General features: G+C 39.2%; 2 protein-coding genes across 3 annotated transcripts in view; one reads left to right on the top strand and one right to left on the bottom strand.

Moving 5' to 3' along the window:
- The window catches only part of APOB (apolipoprotein B), a 46170-nt gene extending 22010 nt beyond the window's left edge, over positions 1 to 24160 (bottom strand). Inside the window, exons 1-20 of the mRNA XM_005297326.4 lie at positions 24002 to 24160; positions 22265 to 22300; positions 16590 to 16705; positions 15025 to 15170; positions 13061 to 13214; positions 12744 to 12899; positions 11382 to 11506; positions 11147 to 11232; positions 9405 to 9624; positions 7667 to 7894; positions 7373 to 7490; positions 7110 to 7256; positions 5581 to 5792; positions 5018 to 5255; positions 4636 to 4812; positions 4091 to 4282; positions 2878 to 3045; positions 1782 to 1993; positions 965 to 1147; positions 608 to 729 (exon numbers count right to left, since the gene is read on the bottom strand). Of these exons, the coding sequence (XP_005297383.2) occupies positions 608 to 729; positions 965 to 1147; positions 1782 to 1993; positions 2878 to 3045; positions 4091 to 4282; positions 4636 to 4812; positions 5018 to 5255; positions 5581 to 5792; positions 7110 to 7256; positions 7373 to 7490; positions 7667 to 7894; positions 9405 to 9624; positions 11147 to 11232; positions 11382 to 11506; positions 12744 to 12899; positions 13061 to 13214; positions 15025 to 15170; positions 16590 to 16705; positions 22265 to 22300; positions 24002 to 24062 (3097 nt within the window). The 5' untranslated portion in view covers positions 24063 to 24160. The remainder of the gene's footprint in view (positions 1 to 607; positions 730 to 964; positions 1148 to 1781; positions 1994 to 2877; positions 3046 to 4090; positions 4283 to 4635; positions 4813 to 5017; positions 5256 to 5580; positions 5793 to 7109; positions 7257 to 7372; positions 7491 to 7666; positions 7895 to 9404; positions 9625 to 11146; positions 11233 to 11381; positions 11507 to 12743; positions 12900 to 13060; positions 13215 to 15024; positions 15171 to 16589; positions 16706 to 22264; positions 22301 to 24001) is intronic.
- Positions 9784 to 26532, top strand: part of TDRD15 (tudor domain containing 15) — a 74040-nt gene continuing 57291 nt past the window's right edge. The window contains exon 1 of one of the 2 annotated variants that reach the window (XM_065587602.1): positions 9784 to 9975. The gene's annotated coding sequence lies outside the window, so the exon portion shown is untranslated. Of the gene's footprint in view, positions 9976 to 24246; positions 24338 to 26532 lie in introns of those variants that run through there. The other variant, XM_065587600.1, reaches the window with a different exon arrangement.

Raw genomic sequence — 26532 nt, 5'->3', positions numbered from 1 at the left:
ACAATGTATCTTTTCTCTTGCTTATATGGTGCCTCATAATTTCCCTTCTTTATTGCTTTCATGTATCAATGTAATTTTATTATTTAACATAGCAAAACATTTTGAGATACAAAATATAGCTATGGTCCTTTATAACACCTGTGCACTGGAACTACTCATGTACATAAAACCGAGGACATGCATTTGCAGGTTTGGGTACAAAGATTGTTTTGTATTGTATATTGTAAATAGCAATGCTAATTCTGTTAATCTGATTTTTCTTCGGCCTTGGCTACACTTACCCGCTAGTTCGGCGGCTGGCAATCGAACTTCTGGGTTCGACTTATCGCGTCTAGTCTGGACGCGATAAGTCGAACCCGGAAGTGCTCGCCGTCAACTGCGGTACTCCAGCTCGGCGAGAGGAGTACCGCGGAGTCGACGGGGGAGCCTGCCTGCCGAGTGTGGACCAAGGTAAGTTGGAACTAAGGTACTTCGACTTCAGCTACGTTATTCACGTAGCTGAAGTTGCGTACCTTAGTTCGAATTAGGGGGGTAGTCTAGACCAAGCCTTCATGGCATTGTCACAATTCAAAGATGAGCTAAGTCTGATTGTTCTTTACATTCTTACCTTTTGCCTCAGTGGTAAATTTCAAAGTGTCTACCAGGTCATTTTCCTCTCTCTGTAGATCATAGTTAGCATTTGCAGAGTATTCCTGTACTTGTCCTGTAGGCTGTATTTCAATTTCAATCCTAGAGAATTCATAATGGGAAAAAGGTCACCTATACTAGTAACTAACAAATCCAATTAGTATAGCAAACAGTAAAAATCACTTCAATTCCCAACCATCTTGTTTCTCAGTTGATCCTGCCTGTCTTTTATTAAAGTACATGACAAAAAAGCAATATGTACTGCAGCCATAATAGGGACGGTTGACTTTTGTGGGGTAGACAAAAAGTAGATACAGTCAAGGATGACATAACTGACCTGCTTTCTCCAGTCAGTGGGTAGTATGGTGCTGCATCTGTGTAGCTGGCATTAGAGTAAGCTACTTTAGTACAATAATTTAGACCAACAAAGAAAGGTTTGCAAGATGTCCACGACTCTCTGTTCTCAATCAGAGGTGGAATCACTTCAGTTTTGGTTGGAGAGACCAAATGTAATGTATTACTGGAAAAGAAAAATAAGTCTAGTTATTCTCAAGACATGTATCTAAATATTACTATTTGATAAATCCTATTTATGAGATTACTTTTCAAGTGAAAACCTTCTGAAAAAATATACCTATTACAAGCTTAAGTAACACAGAGCTTTGGAAATAGCAAGTAGTGAGAAAATGATAAAATTATGTATTAATAATTATTATATAATAAATAACCTGCATGCATACAGATCCTTTCATCTTAGAATCTCAAAATGATTATGATGATTAAGTATCACCCCATCACATAGATATGCATTGTTATTACCAAAATTTTATGAAAGGGGAAATTGAGGCATAAACAGGTTATGTGTCTTGGCAAATATTATGAAAGTGAGTAACAAATTCAGAAATCTTTCAGGCCTTACTCCCAGGCCCTAGTCTGCTCTGACTACTACATTACACCAAGAAGGAAGTTATCCTAGCTTTACAGTAGCAGTCATTTTCCAGAATAGCAAAAAACAAACAAAGAAAGAAAGAAATCCAAAACAAAAACATCAAAATAAAATCCAGTACAATATTTATCATTCAGAAGCAAAAAAGCAAGAAGGAAAGGAGGATGCAATCTTGAAAGAGCAAATATTGTTATCCAGGTCCAAACACCTGAAGCTGAAGAGCTTGGTAGGGGTCTTTGGAGCAGGAATGCTGAGTTTTAATTGTCCTGCTCTCAAACCAACCCGGGCTTCAATTCCAGACTCATGGTATATGTTGGAGATCATCTGCACGCCACTTCTAGCAAATGCCGGGATGTTTGCTCCCACATGAGTTATAAATTCAATTGCCATCGAGGGTTTAATGACCAGGTCTGCTTGCATCTATGGGGAAAAGACAAAATGATATATTTCATTCCCCAAAGAACATTATTTAGTTCTGATAATATCAATGTAAGAGTAATGTTCTCATTCTTATTGATGGACTAGATCTAGATATTGGTAGCTTAATTTATCAAATTAATGTTGTTATTCAGTAAAGTTTGGTCACTAAGACACACTATAGAATCTGAAGGAAAAAGGAAGTGATATTTGTGGGGCAGCAAATATGGGGGGAGATAACTCAGGTTCAATGAACTTGCTTTATAGTTGAAGCTGTTCCCACTGCAGAGAGACTTTGAATAAAAAAATAGCTCTTTGGAGAGCCTCAGGCAATTTAAATCCAGTCAGAAGAGACTTTTCCACAGTGGGAGGATTATACTAAGCTCCAGTGAGTAAAAGGTTTGACAAATAGGAATGGGTCCAAAGATCTATCTAAACTTTCCCAATGTATAAGAGCACTCAGGCTCAAGGTTTTAATTCAGCTGATTACCAAAATAGGGTCCAGATGCAAAATCTGGATGCAGATTCAAAAATTTACAACCCCAAATTTCAGAGGTGTTTGGACTGGAGATTTTGTTTCAAACCTATTTCTGGTGACTCAGGATTTCAGAGAAGTTAGCATGCTAACTTGGGTTAATTTGGATGAATAATCTTAGATAGCTATATAAAACTCAGGTATATTTTAATATTTGTTTTGTTCAATTTGTTAGTTTAATATTGCACTCACCTAATGACAACCTGGAAGTGTTGTAATTAATAATTTTAATCTTTGTTTCTGGAATATTCTGTATTGTCTTTGACAACCTGCTGATATCTCTGCTTTATTCCCAAAGGAGATGGCACACTTGTTAGGGGAATATAATATCATGACAGGAATTAAGACTCACATTCTTTGGTTGAATCTTCACCCCAGCCTTGGCTCCAGGAGTTGCAATTCCCGAGAAAGCAACTTGTAGCTGCAATCCTGCTCCGGTTGGGAGCTCAAATTCATTGTCCATAAAGATGTAGTGAACAAATAAGTCACCCTCTGTACCTTTTGAGATGGCCTGCACAATCTGTGAATCAAATAAGGAAACACTGAATAATGAAGTACTTTAATGTAGGCTTTGTAACATTAAAATGAATCCTAGGATGAGGTATAAAGGACCTTTTAAAATATCCTTTAATCATAATCACCTAATCTAAGACTATAATTCTTATACGGTACAGAGACCAAGACTGCACAAAAATATTACTTTATGAGGCACAAGTAAAAACATTCACGAAGAACATTTGTCAAAATCTGTCTTTTAAGAAAAATAAATATAATAATTTCTTCACCTAAATCTGAGGAAACAATAGTGACCATCTGATTACATGGTGATAGGTGTAATATAATTACCTAGGTGGATCAGATTAGGTAGAAGGGTGAAATCTTGGCATCACTGAAGTCAACGGTAAAACTCCCACTGACTTCAATGGGGTCAGGATTTCACCCAATATCCCTCGAGTGCAATACATTTCCTTTACTTTTTAATATTATAAAACATTTAAAAATATTCCTGTACATTCTACCTCCATTAACCCTTTAGCAATATCGCACATGGACAAACATTAAGATTTTAGGGATTACTCCCATGTTGGTCCCAATCCTGCAATGGGATCCTTTTGGAGTCAATAGGTGCCTCCTTGTGTCTCAGCAGACCCCCACTGGCTTATGTTCTCTGGGACTCTGCATGGATCTCATTGGTGGATGAGATCCATAGCATGTGAAATCAAATGGAATGAAGATACGGAGATAATCATGATATTGAAGACATTATTCTGAATCTCACATTCTTCTGTTGTCGAGATGCACAATTATTTTAGGTCCAGATTCTCAAAGGTATTTAGATACCTAATTCCCATTAGCTGGATTTGTTCCAATGGGAGTTAGGCACCTAAATAACTTTGGGGATAGGGCCTTTTGGCTAAATTTTGACACTCCATTTTAAGTAATTTTCTTTTTAAGTGACTAGTACTCCATTCAAATATCTGTGCTTTATTTGGAAGATAAATATAAAAATATCTGATAGAAAAATCTAATGTGAAATATTTTAATTCTGCACTTCAGAAACATACCTTCTCTGGAATGGCCTGCAGAGTTTTAATGCTCTTTAAAATCACATTTCCCAGTATGTTGAAATCGTTGAGTTTCATGTACCCAAGTTCTTCTCCCAGGATTCGGAGGTAGGCCCTAGCTTCAGGAAATTCTTTGTTTCCCATTTCTTTTATCAGTTTTTCAAAGTTCAGCATTATTCCTTTCATCACATCCTGAGAATTCAGTCAAAAAGTACCACAAAATGAGATCTCCTTGTAACAAGTCTGAAAATTTGATACACCCAGTACAATTACATAATAGCTGCCAGCTGATCTGCACAGATACCCTTATTGGAGACAGAACTCTGGAACTTTGGTTCCTAAAACAAAGGATTCTACGAAATGCAATAAAGGAAAATCACCTTTAGTTAGGTGTAACTAGGGATTTTATCTTCTGTAAATTAACCACGAGAGGGCAATGCTCCAGATATACAATACATTACACATGCAGGAAAGTACTGAACACAGATGTATGCGTGTGCTAAATATTAATAAAACACTGTCTAAAGAACAGTCTGAAAGTTTACCTGATTCTGTCTGTCATCCTTGGAGTAACCAAAATAGTCAAAGAGCACCTTGGAGACATGCTCTGGAACTCTGCCGTCAACCCAGTACAAAGCCTTACTGGCGCTGTCGGGAAAGAACCCTTTCTGGCCAAACAATGCTTCTAGCATTGGCTCGAAACTCTTCCCATCCATGCCAATCTGAAACACAACAAAACAATGTAATGACTGAGACAGATTCCCTGCTTCTAGGGAGCTTTACAGCAAAGAGACTCTCTGGTGAACAAGATCAGGATCTTGGTGCTTGTAAAAATAACATATTTAGTCACTGCAAGTCAGTATAAGCAAACAGAAAGAAAATATGTAAAAACTGAGTAATAGTGTAAGGATTTGACATCTGTTGTACCTCAAAGATATCCATTGGGCTAAGTCCATACAACTGCAGAGTAGTTTTTAGCATGGTTTCTTTAGGAATGTAGGTGTTTGGATCGAATATCAGATTTCCTTCTACTTTGGCTGAGACAGGATCATTCCCGGGCAGGGAAATACGTTTGGAAATCTGATAATTTTGTGAAAACTTTCTGAAGTCATTGGCTGCTGGAATCTGAGATCCTTTAAGAGCTTCTTGTACTTTGTTTTTCAGACTAAGAAAAAGAAAAGAATTGGAATACAGTTAGTAAACATTCCAGAAATCAGCTAGTCTTCAAACAATAATGATTTCTTCTGCCACGTGTCTTGATTGTACTTAGTGAATGCTCTGCACTTGTTCATGTAGAAAAAGCAAGGGTAAGAGCCAGAACCTAAGTGGATGTAAGCTGGCATAGCTGTATTGAACCCACCAATTTATACCAGCTGATTATCTGGCTCTCTGACTTTAAATTGTTTAAATGAGGCTATTTCAGTTCACCATTCCAATTAGGGTTAGAACTTTGTTCCTATGTCAACAACATACAATTTAATTGTACTTACTCTTCAATGCCTACTTCCTCAGAGTCCAAGATGTTGGCAATGTGGGTTGCAACAAAGCTTTTCACTTGTTCACTTTTGTCCTTTAGGAGCGCTCTAGTGATCTTGTTGAGATCAGATGTGGAAGGACTTTTCATCAGCATAAGATAGGCTGCCAGACGTTTATCAACTGGAGCATCGGCATTTTGGAAAGCTTTAAGAAGCACAGTACGGTCCTGTACCAACAATGAAAGGTACATTAGTGCACTGATAATCTGGGTAGGTGATATTGCCAGTCTCTGATTGGAACATGTTGGGTCAAATGATTCCCTTAATGACACCCGTGCAACCTTGTTGCAACTTTATTGGAGTTATAGAGGAGGGAAGCTACTTACTTCTAGGACTGGTAAAAAAAAATTCATTAAAACTTTGTTTTGATGGAAATTTTCATGAACAAAATCTGCTTTTGTCAAAACTGAAATTCATTTTGGTTTCTGGCAACTGAAAATGAAAACTGTTGTTTGTTGGTTGTTGAAAACCAAAACATTTTTAGTTTTTATTTTGTCAACAAAAGGCCAAAAACTTCTGAAGAAAACTTTAGATGAAAAATGAAAAGGTTTTTTGCTTGACATTTTTCTTAGGGAAAAATAAATAATTTCCCAACCAGCTCTACTTATTTCATATATATTGCATAATAATCCTGATTACTTCACCTTCATAGTACACAAGAAAAACATTCCCTGTAATGTTTGGGGTGATGTACAACATCTTAACAACTATTTAAAATATGAAAAAAGGTCCTGTCTTGTAGACTGTAAGCTCTTTGGAGATGGAACTGGCTTTTTCTACATTTCTGTAAAGTGTCTAGCATGATGCAACCCATGTGGTTTAAACAAACCTGATGCTGCTGTAGTGCAAATACAAATAATACCTAACTCTTATACATTGCTTTTCATCCATAGATCTCAAAGCACTTTACAAAGGAGGTCAGTACCATTATCCCCATTGTATAGACAGAGAAAATGAGGCACAGAGAGGCTGACTTGCCCAAGTTCACCCAGAAGGCCAGTGGTAGAACCAGGAATAGAACCTGAATTACCCACTAGGCAACACTACCACAACAAATATCCACCCAGTAAAAGCAATGACCCCGATTCTTCTCCTCTCACTGTAATTAAACCTGTGTAAATCAGAGGTAACTCTCTTGAAGTCACTGGGCTACATCCTCATTGTAATTACTTCATTGAAGACACCATCCAATAGCAATGGACATATCCAATTCTCCTGTCACGTAATTAAACCTGTGTAAAGCAGGAGCAACACAATGGAGCTATTCCAATTCACACATGCTAAAGCTCTGGCCCATTGAGAATGCTGCTGTGAGAGGAGTATCAGCCCTGGTAAAATCAAGGAAGGGGTTCTAAAGAAAGGCAGGGGAATAGATAATGGGGAAATAGCATAAAATATTCATGGATGGAGAAAGCCTGCTTTGTTTAATCATTAACTGGAAGCATACAACTGAGATGAGCTAGAACTATACAAGATTGATTTACCTCATCGGTAATAGTCATTCTTCTCAGTGCCTGGATGGCTGCTTTCTGAACAGAAATTGATGCAACTTCATTTTTGATACATGTCTTCAGAGCAGATTTCAGGTTTGGATTAGCAACCTCCATTGCCTTGCCCATGTTTCCAATAGCCTGTGAATTATGAAAACAAGGAAATAAATATATTTTCCCAATCAATAAGAATGCTATACTGCATGCTGTGATTTTAAAATAATAGATTATATAAAGAGAGAGGCAAATTAAAATACCCTAAGTGTGAGGTAGGTTAACTCGTCATTCCCAGAGCACTCATTGCCAATCATTGACTCCATAAAGTTTGCAACATCCATTATTTCCTGTGTCACAGTTTTCTTGTCCTCATAGAATCTATGGGAAGACACAAATGAACCAGAAACCATTAGAAACACCTTACTTAGGGAATCCTTTTCTAAGTCAATTTGCACAAACATAGTAAACTGAATGATTAAATCTCCAAATAATGATTGCTTTCAGAGTGTGTCCTAACACTTTTTTTCTGTATACGTATCTGCACATATACTCACTTGGTAACAGCATGGCTTAAAGCATAAAAAGTAGCTCGACTTTGCTGATACTGGGCCATGTTAAGAATTTCCCGTATTCTTTTGGTACATGGAAAAGGCAGGAGTCCAAGGCTGTATGTGACTGCGTCCGCCACCAGAGGATCGACATTTCCAGTTCTTATTATCTGAAGTATAGAACCGAAGCAATCTGGGGTACCACACTGAATCAGACCCTGCACTGTGATGGAACTGAAAGGGAAAGAAATTATTGACATTAGTCCAATGTTCTTGAGTATATGTCCATGTTGCATATTAGAAAGAAACATGCAGCCCGTGTGTTACAACTATATTCAAATGAGGATAGATATTTTCTACAATAGAAATGTTTTTAGGTCTCTATGGAGTCATGAAATTCAGATTTGAGATTCAAATCAGAACTTCATGAAATCTGGAGTGGCTCAGAGTCAGAGTTTTCCAGTCAGGTCCACTGTAGAGACTAGTCCAAACCTGAAGTTCAAATCTAGATCCAAACTTCCACAAAGTCCAGAGGAGGGTTTGGAACTGGGGTTTTGGTTCAGGCGTATCCTTCTCCATCCCTATCTGTATCATCGATATCTTTTATATCTATGTATTCTGTGTCTGTATCTAGATTTGTATGCATTGTAGTGTGAGTGATATATCCCTATATCTCTGTGTGTCTCTAAATATATCACACAAATGGCTATTAAAAATCAGTTAAAATCATATTATTTTTAAAAATTATGCTAATATCATAACCAGCTATGGACAAAGGTTTATTACATTACTGTTATTACTATTCATTATTTGTATTATTGTAGCACTTAGGAGCCCAATTCGTGGACCAGGCACTGTACATTGTGCTAGGCACTGTACAAACACAGAACAACCAAGATATGTAGTCACATGTTTCTCTCTTTAACCATCTCGCCCTCCACACATCCACAAACCAATCACCAACCTCATACAGTGTAATATGAGTTAAACGGAGGCTGCTTTTTTTCTGTGTATGTGTAATGGAATAAAATGCAGCCAGGAGGGAAATGGTGGAGCAATAGATTTGTGCCCCATTCCTGGACCTCCAAAAATTTGCTCTCCACAACTGGAGATTGGGTAGTGGTAGCACCCGGTGCCAGGGCTTGCAATCAGTGCATTTTAACACATCTATTCCCTGAATAGCCTACCCAAGGTCTAATCCAGATTTATCTCATAGTAGTAACCTATTCATGGGGGAGCGGAGGGGAGGAGTCACAGGGGGACTGCTGACATCTGTGATAAAGGCTTATGCTCTTGTGCAGCATTTATTACATGACCATTTAAGGGACAATTGGTACAAGTTTTGGATTTGATTCCATATAATACTGAGCAGTGTGATTTACACTTAGGAGTCTACTCCCCCAAAAATATATTAGGATTTATATATATCAAAGTAACAGTTAATGAGCAAATGAAAAATATTACTACCTCGTGGAAGGTAAGAATAAACCTGTTGAAGTAAATTATTACCACACTGGATTTGTTTGTTTATGGGATAACATTTAAATATCTTTCTGTCTCTCCCTCAAACACACATACTCTTAGTAGTCTTTCCCAATGTCCAACTATTACAGCATTTAAGATATTACTTTAGGCTATGATTAAAACTGTTTACAGGAGAACATCACCTCTGGAATTAAATTTGATTCAACATTGCCAGGCTTTGTGTTTACACAACGCGAGAATTACACTTTTTATACATTACCTTGAGGTCTCCATCATCTTTCGTACAAGAGACCCTAGAGTGTCATTGTGTAAGCCTCTAAGTCCAGTTACAAATTTGTAAAAAAGGCTTGCTCTCTGCTGGTTCTGCTGGGAGACTGACAACTTCTGCAGATCCTGGAGGACCTTCAGCACAGCGTCTCCATGCCGGCGGGATTTGGTATCAGCACTTTCCAAGGAAAGTCTTTTCTTTTCCAGTTTATCTAACAAACAGGAAAAGCATTATTTCTTTCTGTAAGGACTGTGATCTACAAACCTCACACTGGGTAACCAGGAGCCCAGAGCAGCTCAGCTAGCCCCGCCCTGCTACACTTGCAAGACACGAACAGACTGGAGGAGGAGTTAAAAGGGAGCAGAACAGCTCACTGGTGGCAGATCAGGGAAGAGAATGGATCTGAAACTTGCAGCTCCTGAGGAAAGGGCTGAGGGAAGGCAGAACCTCTCCCAACAACAACTTGCTGAGGGAAGGGAAGACTGTTAGAAGGCTTCTTGTCACGCTGACAGAAAGCAGAAGACCAGAAGTCTGAAGTGCAGGCAATTTGATGTTTATTGAGGTTAGTTCCAAGCAAGCATATTCATAGCTCTACACGCTGGCAGGGTCTGTTTCTCAGTGTTCCGTTCCCAGCTCTGACACCACAGAGCCTTTACCCCGTGTCCCCCTTCCCAGCTCTGACACCGCAGAGCCTTTATCTCATATCCCCCTTCCCAGCTCTGATGCCGCAGAGCCTTTACCTCGTATCCCCCTTCCCAGCTCTGACGCCACAGACCTTTTACCTCATATCCCCCTTCCCAGCTCTGACACGGCAAAGCCTTTACCCCGTGTCCCCCTTCCCAGCTCTGACGCCGCAGAGCCTCGCCTGTGTCTCTGTTCCCCATTTCCCAATTCCCCATTCCCACCTCCTCCTCCTTAGCAGGCCCAAATATACCTGCAGTGCACATCCCTAGTCACACCCCTTTCAATTTATGGTCCTATTCCATTTTCGAGGGTCGTGAGTTGGGGTCCTCATTCCGCCCCTTTTGTACCCCACGGGTACTGACTACCCTGACAGGCAAGAGACTGGGGACTGACCTGGCTAGGGGGCCAAGTCACAGGAGGAGGCAGCTGCTGCCCTCAGAGAGATAGAGAGCATGAGGAAGTGCCCAGCGGTGAGCTGACCCCCTTCACACCTTCTTGTCACAGACTTCAAACTTTGAACCATAGTGGGGTAGTAGGAAGTTGCCTAGGGAGGGCAGCCTTAAGGATTTCCTGGATGTCAGACCTTTGATAGCCCTCACAGGGCCCTGAGCTGGAGCCTGGTGGAGTGGGAGGGCCCAGGCTCCCCTACACCCCCCACCCCCACATATCTAAGGGCCTAAACCCTGACCACTAAGCAATGCTGCCCACAAGAGCAGGACATCACAGAGACATTTTAGTTTCTGACTCTTTGAAGCATCCTTCCTGTTTAACTAACAGGACCTTTATGAAGTTTTATATAGGTACTGATGTAGCTGAACAGTGCATTTGTTTCCCCATATCTAGAATTATTTCACATATAGGTGAATACACACCATTGCTATTTCCTGAAGGTGATATGCAGCTTTTTTTATCGTAGGTGGTTAGGCATTTCTTAACAAAGCTAATCTAACTTGGTCAGTGGACATGTTTTATGAGGAGTGCATGCCGAGATTGGAAGCCAGAAATGTGTCACGATGAAACGGAAAAATGTTTCAGTACTGCAGACCTACCTTCATCAAAGTTTCTGTTGTTGATTTTGGGGGTTTCGACAAGTTTCAGAGTCTGCGTGACTTGTGCCATCATACCATACTGAGTTCTAATAAATAACAGAAAAATGCAGTCCTTCAGTTGTGCTGAATCCTGCCCGCCATTGCATGGGCAGTAAATCAGGGTGGAATTTGACTTATTATCATTCATTATGACTATTTACAAAGGAAGGGTAACGATATATAACATGCCACCTACTTGTATGAGGAAGGCAGAAATAGGTGTTTTTCTTTGCAGTTTACCTCAGCCACATGCCTTCTCCTTAAATCTATAGTGTACTGACAGGCTTGACTGCTGCTGAGCAGGGTGGCTAATGGGCTGTGCTGGAAAACATAGTTTGAGGAACATTTAGCATATTTTGTTTTAGTGAAATGAGCACATTTCTGATGGCTATTGTTACTGGGCTGCAACATTAACAGTGACAGCACATTGGGAGTGGTGCTGCCGTTTAGTTCATAATTAAATCACAGCCTTGTCTAAAGAAAAACCGCGCCAATATCTCAGTCCGTATCCTGCAGTCTCTTCACAGCCAACACTCCTGAAGATATCTTGTCCTAAGTGTCAGTGAAGTTATTATGGTGTTTGCTTGAGAATGTACTGCAGGACTGAGCCCTTACAGCCTACAGGAAAGGACATGGCCATATCAGTGCTTAATTTGTAATGAAAGAAGTTGCCCGGGCTCCAGCAATTAGGTGCTAGGGCTCAAGTATTTTTTTGACATTCATAACGGATGCAACAAACCCAGAGGTGCCAGAGCTATGGACTGTCAAGCCTAGAGGTGCCCAGGCTCAGCCCTGGCAAACTCTGGCACAAATTAAGCACTGGTCCTTATCATTATGAAGTAATTTGCAATGGGTAGAATAGTTTAGACACTTTAAAACAGTGTATGTACTTCACAGTCCTCCTACGGACTCTGTAGTTACAAATGGTTTCAAGATTTCCATCAGCAACGAACATTAAAAGAATAAGCACACGAGCATTTGGTACCAGGAACAAATCTTTCAGTGTGTGTGTTTGCATGTGCGTGCGCGTGTTTGCACCCAGCCTACTTGCACACACAAATACCCTGAGTGCCTCGGAGGATGGGGCTTGTCAAAGGATTTATCTTGGTGCATGCAGAAACTTCAGCATGCACATGCACATCAAGCTACTTGCATACGTATGCTGGTTACATGCAATGGGCATATATGCATGTTGGAAGATTTGGCCAATAAAGTTTAATGGGCTATCTAGAAAACCTTGGACCTGATCTTATAAGGTGCCTCACTCCTGACAGTATTAAGCCCATGGGAAAGTATGATTACATATATATAAAATCAGTGATTCTGAACTAGTCTCTTAAAAAACAAACAAAAACAAACCAAAAAACAACACATCACATTGAAGTATTTGTGAGAACAATGTGAAAGAAGTTGAGATGATATTCATTTCCCAAAGTTCAGATTTTTCCATTGACTACCACTAATGGCAGGAAGCAAAGGCAGAGGGTCAGATTCTGAAAAACTAAAATAACTATAATGTAGCACTTTCTTAAATAACATTATGCCCTGATGTACTTACCAGTCCCTTTATGAGGGCAATTGGGCTGACATAGTCTCTGATGGGATTGAAGTTATCGCAGGTTTTCAGGTTTCTATTAATTGAAATAACTGATGCTGTGTTCCCTTTCCTATCCTTGACTTCAACTTCACTGTCGCACTTCCCATATATGGTATCCTGGAGAGCGGGAAAAATTAGCATCATTGTTCATGTTACCAAAAGAGTTCAAGTCTAGTCTGAAATCCCATTGTCTGAGTAAGAACTTCAGGACAGGGCCCACTTAGTGGGTTTTGCTGAATTTGTTAAAGAAGTAAATTAACGGTTGCTCAGCTTCCTACCATGGAGATTGTTTTTAGATTGTCTTCAGTTTCCATTGGCACAATAAGTGCTGAGATGATCCCTCTCTTGATGTTAAGAATGTTCATTGGTTCATCCTTCTCTGAATAAAGCTGGACCTTCTTCCCATCCTGAGTGCTAAATTTCAGTTCATACCTGCCCCCCAAAAGAACAGTAGGTGTGAGACAAAAATAAAAACAAGCTAGACAAGAGCTTACCATCTTGATTATTGCCAAATGCTCCATGTACATCTAGATGTAAAATTATTTATTATTATTCATTTGTATTAATGTGGCTCCCGAAACCCCAATCAAGATTGGGCTCCATTGTGCCAAGGACAATACAAACACACACATTCCAAATCATTTAAAACGGCATTTAAAATGTTCCCTAATAAACCAGTTTCTGCATCTTTCCCTTCCCCTTTTTCATGAGAAATAGTGATCTTGGGCTCACTGCTTATTATTTTATATTGCTTTGTTCTTTCCCCAATTCTGTATAGACTATCCCCAACCACGACTCTACCTAGTATTATTTCTTTGAATACTGAGTAGGAGACTACTGACCATTAATACCACCTCAGTTCTGGTGTATACACTTAAAGAATAAGATGTTGTAAACTTTGAGGACATTCAGTGAAGAGCAACAAGAATGATTTGTGATCTGGAAAACCTAATTTATAGTGACAGGATTAAGGAGCTGAGTCTATTGAGTTTATTGTAGAGAAGGCTAAGGGTAAACTTGATGGATCTGTAAGTATCTATACGGGGAGAAGATTTCTGACATTAGAGTGCTCTTTAATCTAGTGTGCAGATGCATAACAAAATCCAATGGTTGGTAGCTGAATTTAGACAAATTCAGATAGGAAATAAGATGTGATGTTTTCAAAGTAAGGGTAATTAACTATTGGAACAGACTACCAAGCAATGTGGTTGATTCTCCATTACTGGAGGTCTTTAAATCAAGACTGGATATCTTTCTAACAAATATGCTTAGCTCCTCAACCTCAAGTTATTTTGCTTGATGCAAGAATCCCTGGGTGCAATTCTATGGCCTGTGATGTGCAGGACAGGGTAATAGCATTAGAGACTTCTATAGGAAGGGTGTTCCATGCATAAAGGGAGGCATTGAAACAAGTGTGAAAGTTCATGTGGAGAAATGGACAAACAAGCAATGGAAGCTGGTTTCACTGGTGGACCAGAGGGGGCAGACACAATAAATTACCAGTGTAGGAAGGAGCTAAGTTGTGAAGGACATTAAAGGTCAGTAGCAGAAGCCTGGGCTGTATGCTTAGGTGGGCTAATGTTACTTTGTGCTGTGTAAGCCAAGCAAAATAGTCTGCAAAGTGGCTGGACACGGCCATTTAACAATTCCTCATGTTCAGGGGAACTTTCCTCTGGTAGAAAACTCAGAGTGAACTACACTAACTCCTACACAAGCACTCTCTACACTCCTGATATGAAGAAGAGAAGGGAGCAGGCTGTGAACATTCCAGCATCAGAGGGTTTGTCTCCACTTACCGGTGGATTGACGCTGCGGCGATCGATCCACCGGGGCTCAATTTAGCGGGTCTAGTGAAGAGCTAAATCGACCCCTGGTGGTTAGTTGCTAATGTAACTCAAATTGTGTAGCTTAGATCGACTTTCCCTCGTAGTGTAGACCTGCCCAGAGTGTGGATGGGACAGGGAATTGAGCTCTGCTACACCCAGGCTTTCAGTGACACAATTCAGGGCTGTTCCCATGCAGCCCTAAATTGTTCCACAGACAGGTGGCTCTGAATCAAGGAGTTGCAACTAGCTCCCTTCAGCCTCCTGCTCTCTCAGCCTCACAGTTCAATCCCAAATCTGGGACAGCACTGCCATACACCACCCCTTCTAAAGGACAGAGCAGGTTGTGAAGTCATAGTCTATCCCGAATTAAATAAGGATGGGTTTGTTAGCAAAGGCTCTAGTAAGTTTTTGCTCACTGGGCCATGGCTCTGGCAAAGTCATCTGAGTTCTTTGACTGTTTCAGGAGACTCTTTCCCTCAGCGTCCACACCAGACATCTCTCGCAGGGTACATTCGCTTGTCTTCAGGATGAAGCTACACAGCTGTGGGACCTCCAGCTCAACCTGAAAACATACACAGCACATGTTTGGTCCTTCTCTTACTATCACTCCTGAAGAACTATGTGGTTCATATTTTTAAAGATACAGGAGATTTTCTTAAATTTATTTTTAAAGTAACACTGTGTGCAGGGCCGGCTCCAGCTTTTTTGCAGCCCCAAGCGGCGAAACCGCCCCCCAAAAAACCCCGATTGAGTTGCCGCCAAAGTGCTGCTGAAGCAGAAGACAGGGAGTGAAGGACCCACCGCCGAATTGCCGCCGCAGACCCAGACATGCCGCACCAACAACACACGGACTGCTGCCCCTTTCCATTGGCCACCCCAGGCACCTGCTTCCTTCGCTGGGCCCTGGAGCCGGTCCTGACTGTGTGCACCGTGCACTTGTATAGCAGTTTTTGTGTGAAGATCGAAGATGCTTTAAGTAATCTCACAATATCCCGGTGGAGTAGAGGTCTTATAGATTAGTAGAGTACCTAGTATGTAGGAGTCCTGGTCTATGACTAGGGCTCCTAAAAGCTATGGAAATACGAATAATTAATAATATAGTCCTCATATTAAAAATGGGTAAACTGAGAGACAGACACATTATGTGACTTTCCCATGATCACATAGTAAGTCAATAGCAAAGCCTGGAACAAGTACCCAGGTCTCCTGCTCCATCCATTTCACCAAACTAGATCTATGAACCAGTTCCTCACTTTCTGCTGGTAGAGAATTTTCAGTTAAAACTATTTTTCAACAGAATATTGGGTTTTCAATTGAATGACTTTTTTGTTGAAAAAGTGTCTGTTTTCCATGGAAAACTTTGATTTTTCACTGAAAAAATGAATGTTCCAAACCCAAAATATTTTTGTCTCATGGGAATAGTAGTTTGGTTGGCTCACGTTTCTACTCTCCTCTAAGGACTGGGTTCCCCAGCCAGGTTTTATCTCCTCAGATACATCATGGCCATTCAACTCCCATGATGCACTGCCTCTCCTCACCAATAGGGGAGAGTAGTCCAACCAGGGAATCCAACTTGTAGAAGAAAATGGGAGCACAAGGCACCCAAACTACAACTCCCACAAGGCACTGCAGTGACATTCTGGAATAGAAATATTTTGGCTAAAATAGTTTGGATTTTGGCCAAAATATTTCAGATTTAGATTTTTTTTGCCAAAAATTAAAAATTTGCCACAGGGTGGGAGGACCATTTATCCAACCAGCTCTTTCTCCAGTTTTCCGTCGGAAAATAAATGGCTTCAGACTTCAGGGCGGTCAAATGTGTGCATTTCACAAGCACTACATTCACTAAATAAAAAATGGAGGGGGAAAGGAGATGGAGGGCATAGGAAAATATGGGGGAGGAGTTTCCAATTGTTAATCCCCATGTTACCCATTATCTTTTTTTCTGATTGTAGTCAGTTCTTTCTTCCTCTTTCCTTACCTTGCAATTAATTTTAGAGCCACTTCGTGAATCTGCTGTTCCTTTCACTCCACTTGCTATTTCTGCTTCATAGTTGTAAACGTATTTTCTGAGATGTTTAAATCTGGTTGCATCTTCTGCAATTAGAAAAACAAATATTTTTGATGAATAGCACAGACAGATGCATATTTAGATAATCACAATACAGACCAAGATAGCATTGTGCAAACTGGAAATAATGCCAGAAATGAGGGAAATATTAGCATATCCCTATGGCTGATTTCTTCTGTGGTTTTGTACATAAGTTTTTTTTTTTTTAAGATAAATCTGTAGAAGGGATCTGGTGAGTTGTCATTACATGAAGCCTTTAAATCAAGATAGGATATTTTTCCAAAATATGTGCTATAGCTCAAACAGAAATTGTGGCGTTGATGCACAAGTTATTGGATCCTTTGTCTTGTATTATGCAACATGTCAGCTTAGATGACCATAATGATCCCTTCCTGCTTTAAAGTCTATGCATCTCAGATTTTCCCCCCCATTAAAGTCAATGGTAAGCACAGTTGGGAACGTAGGCCCCATCAGAAGAAAATGTAAGGGATAAATGAAACAATGCAAAGGAAAGAAAGCAAGAATAGTGAAAGGCCAATATGGCTCCATCAGGAGCTCTTTAATGTCATGGAAACCAAAAAAGAAATTCTACAAAAAGTGGAAATGTAGATGAATTGCTAAAGAGGAGTAAAAAGAATAGCATAAGCATGTAGGGACAAAAACAGAAAAGTTAAGGCACAAAATAAGTTACACCTAGCAAGGGACATAAAAGGCATTAAACAGAGGTTCTTTAAATATATTAGAAGGAAGAGAAAGATGAAGGAAAGTGTAGGTCTTCCACTTAGTGGGGAAGGAGAGCTAAAACTCATGACATCAAGAAGGCTGAGGTGTTTAATGCCTATTTTGTTTCAGTGTTCATTAAAAAGGTTAATGGTGATGAGATACTCATCACAGTTAATATTAACACAGGGGAAGGAATACAAGCCAAAATAGGGAAAGAACAGGTTAAACTTGGAACTGTTGGCAATTATGTTTGAGAACTCATGGAGGATGGATGAGGTCCCAGAGGACTGGAGAAGGGCTAACATAGTACCTATCTTTAAAAGATGAGCAAAAAGGACTTGAGGAATTACAGACCAGTGACAAAAAAAAACTATAACTATATTGTTCAAAAAAAAAAAAATTAAGTATCTTTCCAGGTATTAGTTACCTGGAAAGATACTTAATTTTTTTTTTAACAATATAGTTATAAGCTCACAGAAAATAATAGGGTTATAAGGAATGGCCAGCATGGATTTGTCAACAATAAATCATACCAAACCAACCTAACTTCCTTCTTTGACAGGGTTACTGGCCTAGAGGATAGGGGAGAAGCAGTAGATGTGATATATCTTGATTTTAGTAAGGCTTTTGATACAGTCCCAGATAACATTCTCTTAAGCAAATGAGGGAAATGTGGTCTAGATGAAATTATTATAAGTTAGGTGCAAAACTAGTTGAAAGACCATACTTAAAGAGTCGTTATCAATTATTCACTGTCAAACTGGGAGGTCATATCTAATGGGTCCCACAGGGTTCAGTGTTGGGTCTGACCCTATTCAATATTTTTAGGTTTGACAGAATCAATTTTTGTTATAATTTTGATTGATAATATACATATTTATTTTAAGCATTTTAAAAAATATTCTATTTAAATCTTCAGTTTTGCAAAATTATGGATTTTAGGCCATTTTAAAAAAAATGATTTAAATTTTCACAGTTGTTACAGGAAATTAAGGGGGGAAGTTTAGACAATAATTATTTAATGACATTAGATATTGAGATTTAAAAAGTTAAAGCTTTATAGCCATTAAAACACAAATTGTCAACATCACATGTCAAAATATACAAAGTAAATATCCTTAAATCAAACTTTAATAAGTTCTCAAGCAGCTCTTTTCTTACTTGTTGGTAAGAAATTTACAATATTATGGATGGGAATATTTTTTCATTGGTTTCTGTGTGTATGGTCAAATTGAAAAAAATCTAAATCTAAATCCTTCCAAATTTAAATACGTTCCTTAATGACTTGGATGATGGAGTGGAGAGTATGCTTCTAAAATGTGCAGATGACACCAAAACTGGAGGGGTTGCAAGCATTTTGAAAGACAGGATTAGAATTCAAAATGACCTTGATGAATTAGAGAATTGGTCTGAAGTCAGTAAGATGAAATTCAATAAAGACAAGTGCAAAGTACTATACAGTGCACATGTACAAAATGGGGAATAACAGGCTGGCCAGTAATACTATTGGAAAGGATCAGGGGGTTACTGTAGATCACAAATTGAATGAGTCAACTATGTGATGCAGTTTCAAAAATCCCAACATCGCTCCAGGGTGTTGTATGTAAGTCATGGGAAGTAACTGTCCTGCTCTACTCAGCACTGGTAAGGCCTCAGCTGGAGTGCTGTATCCAGTTCTGGGCACCACACTTTAAGAATGATGTAGACAAATTGGAGAGAGTCCAGGGGAGAGCAATAAAAATAAGAAAAGGTTTTAAAAACCTGACCTATGAGAAAAGGTTAAGAAAACTGGGCATGTTTAGTCTTGAGAAAAGAAAACTGAAGGGGGACCCGATAATAGTCTTAAAATATGCTAACAGCTGTTGTAAAGAGGACTGTGATCAATTGTTTTCCATGTCCACTGAAGATAGGAAAAGAAAAAAAGGTGCTTAAGCTGTAGCAAAGAAAATTTAAGATAGATATTAGGAAAATCTTTCTAACTATATCTGTAGTTAAGTTTTAGAGTAGGTTTCCAAGGGAGACTGTGCAGTCCCCATTACTGGAAGCTTTTAAGAACATATTGGACAAACATGTGTCAGGGATGGTCTAGGTTTACTTGGTCCTGCCTCAGCACAGGGGGCTGGACTTAATGGCATCTCAATATCCCTTCCAGCCCCACCTTTTTATGATTCTATGCAGACAATTAATTAGATTGTTTTTAAAAAGTCTGTATTGGGTTTCTTTAAAAGTGGTGTTTACTTCCTTGCTAACAGAGTTCAGCTCAAATTTGTTCAGTCACAATTCAAAGACAACTATAAGAGCCAATTTGTCCACGAATTTCACACGATTCAAGTTTACAAAGATAAATGTGGAACTGGAGTGGAAAAAAAGAACCCCCGAAACCAGAATCCCTAATTGTAATTCTGCAAGAATCTAAAGAACCGTCCTCCCGTCCAAAAGTTTCTGGGAACATGAGATACTTTTCTGAGTCAAACTCACACCTGAGTTCATGGACTCCCTGGAGTTCTTCCTTTTTATGTGAGTGGACATTTTTTTTGATGTGTACAGGACCCAGATCAGGTCTGTGCACTGTTTAAGTCCTTGAGACAATATCAGGCAGGAGGAAATGTGTTTAGAAGCCTCTCCTAAGAGCTCAGAGGACTTAAGTGGCGCACAGGCCTTGTGCTGGGCCGCTTCACACAGGGGGATTTCACCTATCTGTCCCTACTACCTGCAAAGGAGATTCAGCTTTAATATTATTATTATTATTTATTATCTGTATTGTGGTAGCACCTAGGAGCCCTCGTCATGGACCAGGACCCCATTATACTAGGTGCTGTATAACACAGAACAAAAAGATGGTCCCTGCCACAAACAGCACACTGAATTCTGCTTCCAGATCAAATGAAAAATCAATGAGGTTACATAGATGCAAATGAAAGCAGAATTCCGTTCACTGTCTCACAGGGATATGAGATCTTCTAGTGGCAGGCCTGGAAATGGTGGGCCAAATTCTGTTCACAGATAACTGCCATTGTGTCTGCAGGCAGAATTGGAAACTAACCCTGATCCTCCTTGGGAGGAAGGAAAGTCAACTTCATCTTGGAGTCAGCACACACAACTCCAGTGAAATCAATAGTTTTGCCTCTTTATGCCAGCACTGTGTTTGGCTCAGTGAAGTGTATTATATTCTCAGCCGCGCTCCTGTAACACATTTTATCATGTCAGCAGGGAATGTCTCAATCGAATCTGGTAGGAGTTTGACTGCTTTCTTTATATTTTGGTACAAGAATTACGCTTTAAAGGGGAAAAGAGAGAGATCTTAAAAGGAAGCTATGCATCTTAGAAGAGGAATATATGAGACAGACTAAGCAATGGAAGTGCGAACTGAATAATTTCAAATCAGAGAGCCAAATCCTCAGCTGATGTAAATTAGCATAGATCTGTTGAAGTCAATCTGTGCCAGTTTACACCAGCTAAGGATCTGGCCGAGATTTTACTCTGACATCACTGGGGTTGTAAATGAGAGTAGAATTTTGCTGTTAGTATCCTGTTTTTTCCCTTAAAAAAAGAACAAGGAGTACTTGTGGCACCTTAGAGACTAACACATTTATTTGGGCATAAACTTTTGTGGGCTAAAACCCACTTCATCGGATGCACGCAGTGGAAAATACAGTAGGAAGATAGATATACACAGAGAACATGAACAAATGGGTATTCCTTGGATTTCCAGAGTCTGTAAGCCTTATCTAGTTTCCCCTTGATGTCAAGTATTTTATTTCAGACACCACTGATTTAATTATGAATAAATATGAATATGATAGCAATAAATACTTAATATGATATAGTTCTCTTCATCCTCAATTATTTAACTAATCTGATTGGCCAATTATATTAATTACAATCATACAAACAGTTTGAAGGCTATCCAAACTACCTTAGACTCTACCATACTATAATTGTTTGTATACTTTCATCAATTCTCACAAGACTGATATCTGTTGTACTAATTCTAGGAGACATAATTTCCCTTCAACTACTGCTTCATTTCCAGTGTTTAACATGAAGCTTATCTGTAATAAAAGGAATAAATACTGATGAAAATAGTAAATAAAAAGAAAGTTGAGAAATTGACAGCAAAACCCAGAAAAAAATCTCTGAATCGGTTCAGATGGATGAATTAATCCTGATCGCCTGTAGATGGTGCTATAGTGTCAAATAAGAAAAAGCAAAAGCTCATCAAGGATAAAGATCAAAACAACTCATGGGACACTGACCCTCCAGAAGAACATTCTGTATCCAAGCAAGCTGTCAAGGCCAACCAGGGTTCATTACAAAGGTTGTGCATAAAGTCAGCATTTCCTGTTTCTTGACTAGGTTGGTTTAATAAATTATTATCCCAGCTGATAGAGTTATTGACATATTCTGTAGGTATTTAGTTAGCTATTTGAGCCAAATACCTGGGTGTAGCAATAACTGAAAGGAGTAAATCAGGAGTGAGATTACCAGTGTACATTGAAATGAAATGCATACGATTTCCTTGTTAAATCTTCAAAGTTAGAGAAAGGGGACTTCCAAAATAAGAGACCTTGAAAATCAACCAAGCAAATAAATGTGATATTTCTTTATGGAAAGTTTTTTTAAAACTCAGAGCCACAATCACTGCTATTCAGGCTGATGAAAAATCTTAAAATTCATAGGGCTAAGTCCCTGATACCTTCTAGTTCCTGAAGTCAACAGGAGTTTTGCCTGAGTAAACATCTGTTTTAAACGAAGGGATATATATGGAAATGGAAAACAAAAAACCAAAAACCTCAACTTTGGGAGGTGTAGTCAGTTAAAACAATAGTAGAGCAAAAGGAATACAAAGGGAGAACCCTTACTTGAGCAAGCTGGATTTCCATTTTCAGGCCCATCTTCTGTAAAAAAGCAAAGCATAAAATACAACTTTTACAAATTATTAATATCAAACAAATAAAATAGAAATACATATGTACATTCTGCGTCACAGTCCAGAGATGGCTATGCAGACACAGTGGGGCCTCACTAATTTGTACTAACAACTAAGGGCTTAGTTCTGCAAACACTGAGGTAAAAGACAAAATTCCATCTACTTAAATGGTGAAGTTGAGCATTAAAAAAACACTGCAAATGACTGAATTTGTGAATTAGCAAGCAAGGGCCCGATCCTCAGATCACTGAACTCAGTGGCAAAATGCTGCTTGATATTAATGGTGTAAAATGCACTAAATGTACAACATGATAATAAAAAAGCATTGTGATGGGGGAAGTAGTACAGTTGATAGATGACAAACAGACCAAATGCATCACAGAATATACTTTCTTTACAACACTGAAAATTATAGGTTGGTTTTAAATTATGAAATTATGAAAATATTAAATAGTAGACTAATAATTGTACTGCAGTAATATTTCTTTGTAAAAATAATGATAGCTTTGCTATATGAGACCTCTGCACAGCTCTCTGCTATTAAATCTTGACTAAGAAGCAGGGGAAGACCTCCGTTTTTGTGTCTGAATTATAAAATTTGTGGACTGGCGAAAAGTAGATAAGTAAGAGTCGGCTGTATTGATAACAGAGGTAAATATATTTGTTGAAAAATGTGTTTAATTTAAGCAATATTTGGATTGCATAAAGCTATGCATTCACTTAAGGTTAGTTTGAATACTGAGACTTTATTCTTTCATGTGCCCTGATTCAAAGCCCACAGTCTTTTCTTTGACTTAACTGATCAGATTCATATTGTTTTGTATTAGGAAAAAAGTAACTTATTTCATGAAATCTAATAACAATAACAATACTAGTAACAATGTATAGGACTAACTACATCCTTAGTGTAACTCCGGTGAAGTCAATAAAGGCACATTGGTGGTGAATATTATCATTACCTGCATATAGGACCAGATCCTGCTAAACACCCATTTATTTCAATGGTGAAGGATTGGACCCATAGTTCTATCCTCCTGAAGGATCCCGAAACATTTTACAAACTAGGGTACCATTGAACAATCTAAACAGACACTCCTAGGCCAGGAGGGAGTTATCGTAAAACTCCACCACACCACATTCTTTCCCCCCCCCCAAATTATACCAGGTGTATCTTTACTGAACTGAATCAAAATTACTACAGAGCTACTGTCATCTTTTAATACAAATCGCTATTTCACATACAGTGCCTCCTACCAGACACATCATGTTTTATCACTCATATCCCATCCCACTTGCAGTAAAAAGTATTAGCAACACCCACACTAAATCTGCAGGATACTATACAACGTCTCCTTGCAGGTGAGCAATGATCACTGTAAAGAAAAGCAGCTAGGCAAAAATAAAGGCTGATGATACCACCACACTTGTAAAATAAATTAAAAATAAGCCAGAGAAACGGTGAAATTTCCAACTTTTCCTTGTATGGATTCAATATGGATCCTGCTATTAGGACACACTCCCATCACAAAAAGGGAACAGATTATGTATTTCCCATCCTTGGCTTCTCTGATTCTGTGATTCATAGTCCCACCGATTTTTCCCTCCCTGATAGTTTAATAGATTTGCCCATAAAGCAGCAAAAAGCCCTGACGTATCAATTGCTACTTACGAGTGAGAACATCACTGCTGAGCAGCAACAGCAGCAGCAGCCAGAGCTGCGGAGGGCCCATGGTGAGCACCGGACCCTACTGCTGCTGTCCCCTCAGTTCTTCTCCTTTCTCCCTTCACCTCCTCTACCCACGTTTCAGGGAGAGAATGAGCCTTCTCACTTGGACCTGCATTTATATAGTCTGTCGCAAGCAGCTGAGCCAAATAGGTTAGAAAGTTCAGAGCAAATTGCAAAAGGTCCAAAGGTGAGAGTCCTGGATCCTCTTTGCAATTCTGCAGAAGGCTCAGGCCGGGCTGCTGAGGCACCAGAATGCAGCAGACTGAACATTTATCTGTGGTAAATGATTGTGCCGCTTCAATTGCATTTTTCTTTCTTTAACTGAGTTTTAACAGCAGAAGATAATATTCCAACAAAAAGGGATTTCCTCCTTTTAGCAAGAAATAAAGTAAATCATGGAAATTACTGCTGGGAAAAGCTAGCACTACAGAACTTTGAATTAGTATCGAGGCTGAGAGGCTTGAATGGTACTTATACATGACTGTAATTAGATTGTTGTGCAAGTTGGGCATCTTCTCTTTACTTAATATGAACATGCTGTCATGTGGCCAGAAGAGGCAGAACAATTAATATTAAGGATGCCCTTTATAGGGCCAAAATTTGCTTCAGACCTTGCTCAAAAGCAGATGCATTTCAGACAGGCTGGTAATATCCAAGCACGACAAGCCATATCAAATGTTGGGATTAGAAAATTCAGTATTCTTGCTGGTTTCAGTTAGCCCAGCTTTTTAGAGTTCATCTCCTTGTTTGGTAACAACAACAAAGAAATGAGAGATAAGGATAAGAAATTATCATTATTATTCAGAGAACTAAATGAAGGAAATTCAAAACTGTACAGTATTCATGAACATTTAAGTGCATATTAGAGCTGGTCAAAAATCAGGATTTCCATCCCATAGGGAATTCCAATATTTGGGGAAAAATTCCCAAATCAATATGAAAAGCAATTTTTTTTTCAGAATGGAAAGTTTCCAAAAGTTCAATTCAGTAATGTCAAAATATTTGATTTTGATTTTGACATTTCTGACCACAATGAAGTTGTGACATTTCCAAATCAAAATATTTATTTTTGTTTTCTTGAACCAAATCAAAGCATTTATTTTTAGCTTGGATCAACAGTAATTTGGGTTCCCCTAAACTGCCAGGGTGCTTCCTGGGAGTTGTAATTCAGGTACCTCATGACTTGACTCTTCTCTGTGGGGTAGGCTCTGTTGCTAGATTAATCTCCCATGATACACCATGTTCACTTAACTCACATGACGTACAGTGTCAGTTCAACCAGAAGGTAGGTACTGCATCATGGCAGATATAGTTCAGCCAGGGAGCCCAGCCTTTCTTTGACATCTCTGGGGTTAGGATTTCATCTAAAGGCACTTGGATGGGCAAGCCATTTTGGTCAGACCAGAAATCTCATAAGAACAGACCTTCCGTGATTTGGGTTGAAAACGCCACAAGAACAGCTTTTCTTACATACTTCTGTATCCATTGCTGACTTTGTCTAGTACCCATCAGATCCACCAAAGTATTGGAGAAAAGCATTTTTGTTTTCCAAAGAGCCCATTGTGATCATTGCTGCTCCAAAACACAGACTGGCCTGTTGCACTCTTTTTACTTTGAAATGTGACTATCAGAAAAGCAACTACACCTCTACCTCGATATAACGTGACCCGATATCACACAAATTTGGATATAACGTGGTAAAGCAGTGCTCCAGGCGGGCAGGGCTGCACACTCTGGTGGATCAAAGCAAGTTCAATATAACGCGGTTTCACCTATAATGAGGTAAGATTTTGGCTCCCGAGGACAGCGTTATATCAAGGTAGAGGTGAATGTGTGTTCTGTGTATTCAGTCATGTCTGATTTTAATGACACATATAGATCTTTTTACTTTTTACTCCACTTAGCACTACAGGTGAGCACAGCTCTGGAAGAGTGAAAACTCTCTGGATTGCCGCCCATTAACAGGATTGTTAATAAATTCTGCTGTATAACCTCATTTTCTTCAGTGAGGATTCCAGTTGTAAATCAGGGCAGATTGTTTAGACAATGGGTTGGATTAGTATAAATGAGGGCCAAATTTGCCCTCAATAGTTCGCCTCAAACCAGAAGCATGTATGTGACACACTTGCATTATTATTAATAGTGGTAGTTAGAATTACCAGAGCACCTAGGAGTCCTAGTCATGGGCCAGTATCCCATTGTAACCTCACAACAATATATGCTACAAAATGCTACAACACTTTATTGAATCCCTGTCTCCCAAGACCTAGACTAGTGCCCTAATGACTGGCCCATCCCCCCTCACCGTCATGCTCATATAACGTTCCTGGGCCATATAACTTACAGGGAACAGTAATATCAGGAAATTTTAGATACCTTTTAATGTAATTTAACCATTAGAAACAAGAAGGAGGTGCTAGCACCATGTAGCCAGCTGGAGATCACAGACCATAGTTGGGGAACATCTGCATTAA

Source organism: Chrysemys picta, chromosome 3, assembly GCF_011386835.1.
Source record: "Chrysemys picta bellii isolate R12L10 chromosome 3, ASM1138683v2, whole genome shotgun sequence".
NCBI lineage: Eukaryota > Metazoa > Chordata > Testudines > Emydidae > Chrysemys > Chrysemys picta.
The sequence above is the reverse complement of the archived record's forward strand: the minus strand, read 5'-3'. Positions and strand labels throughout refer to the sequence as shown.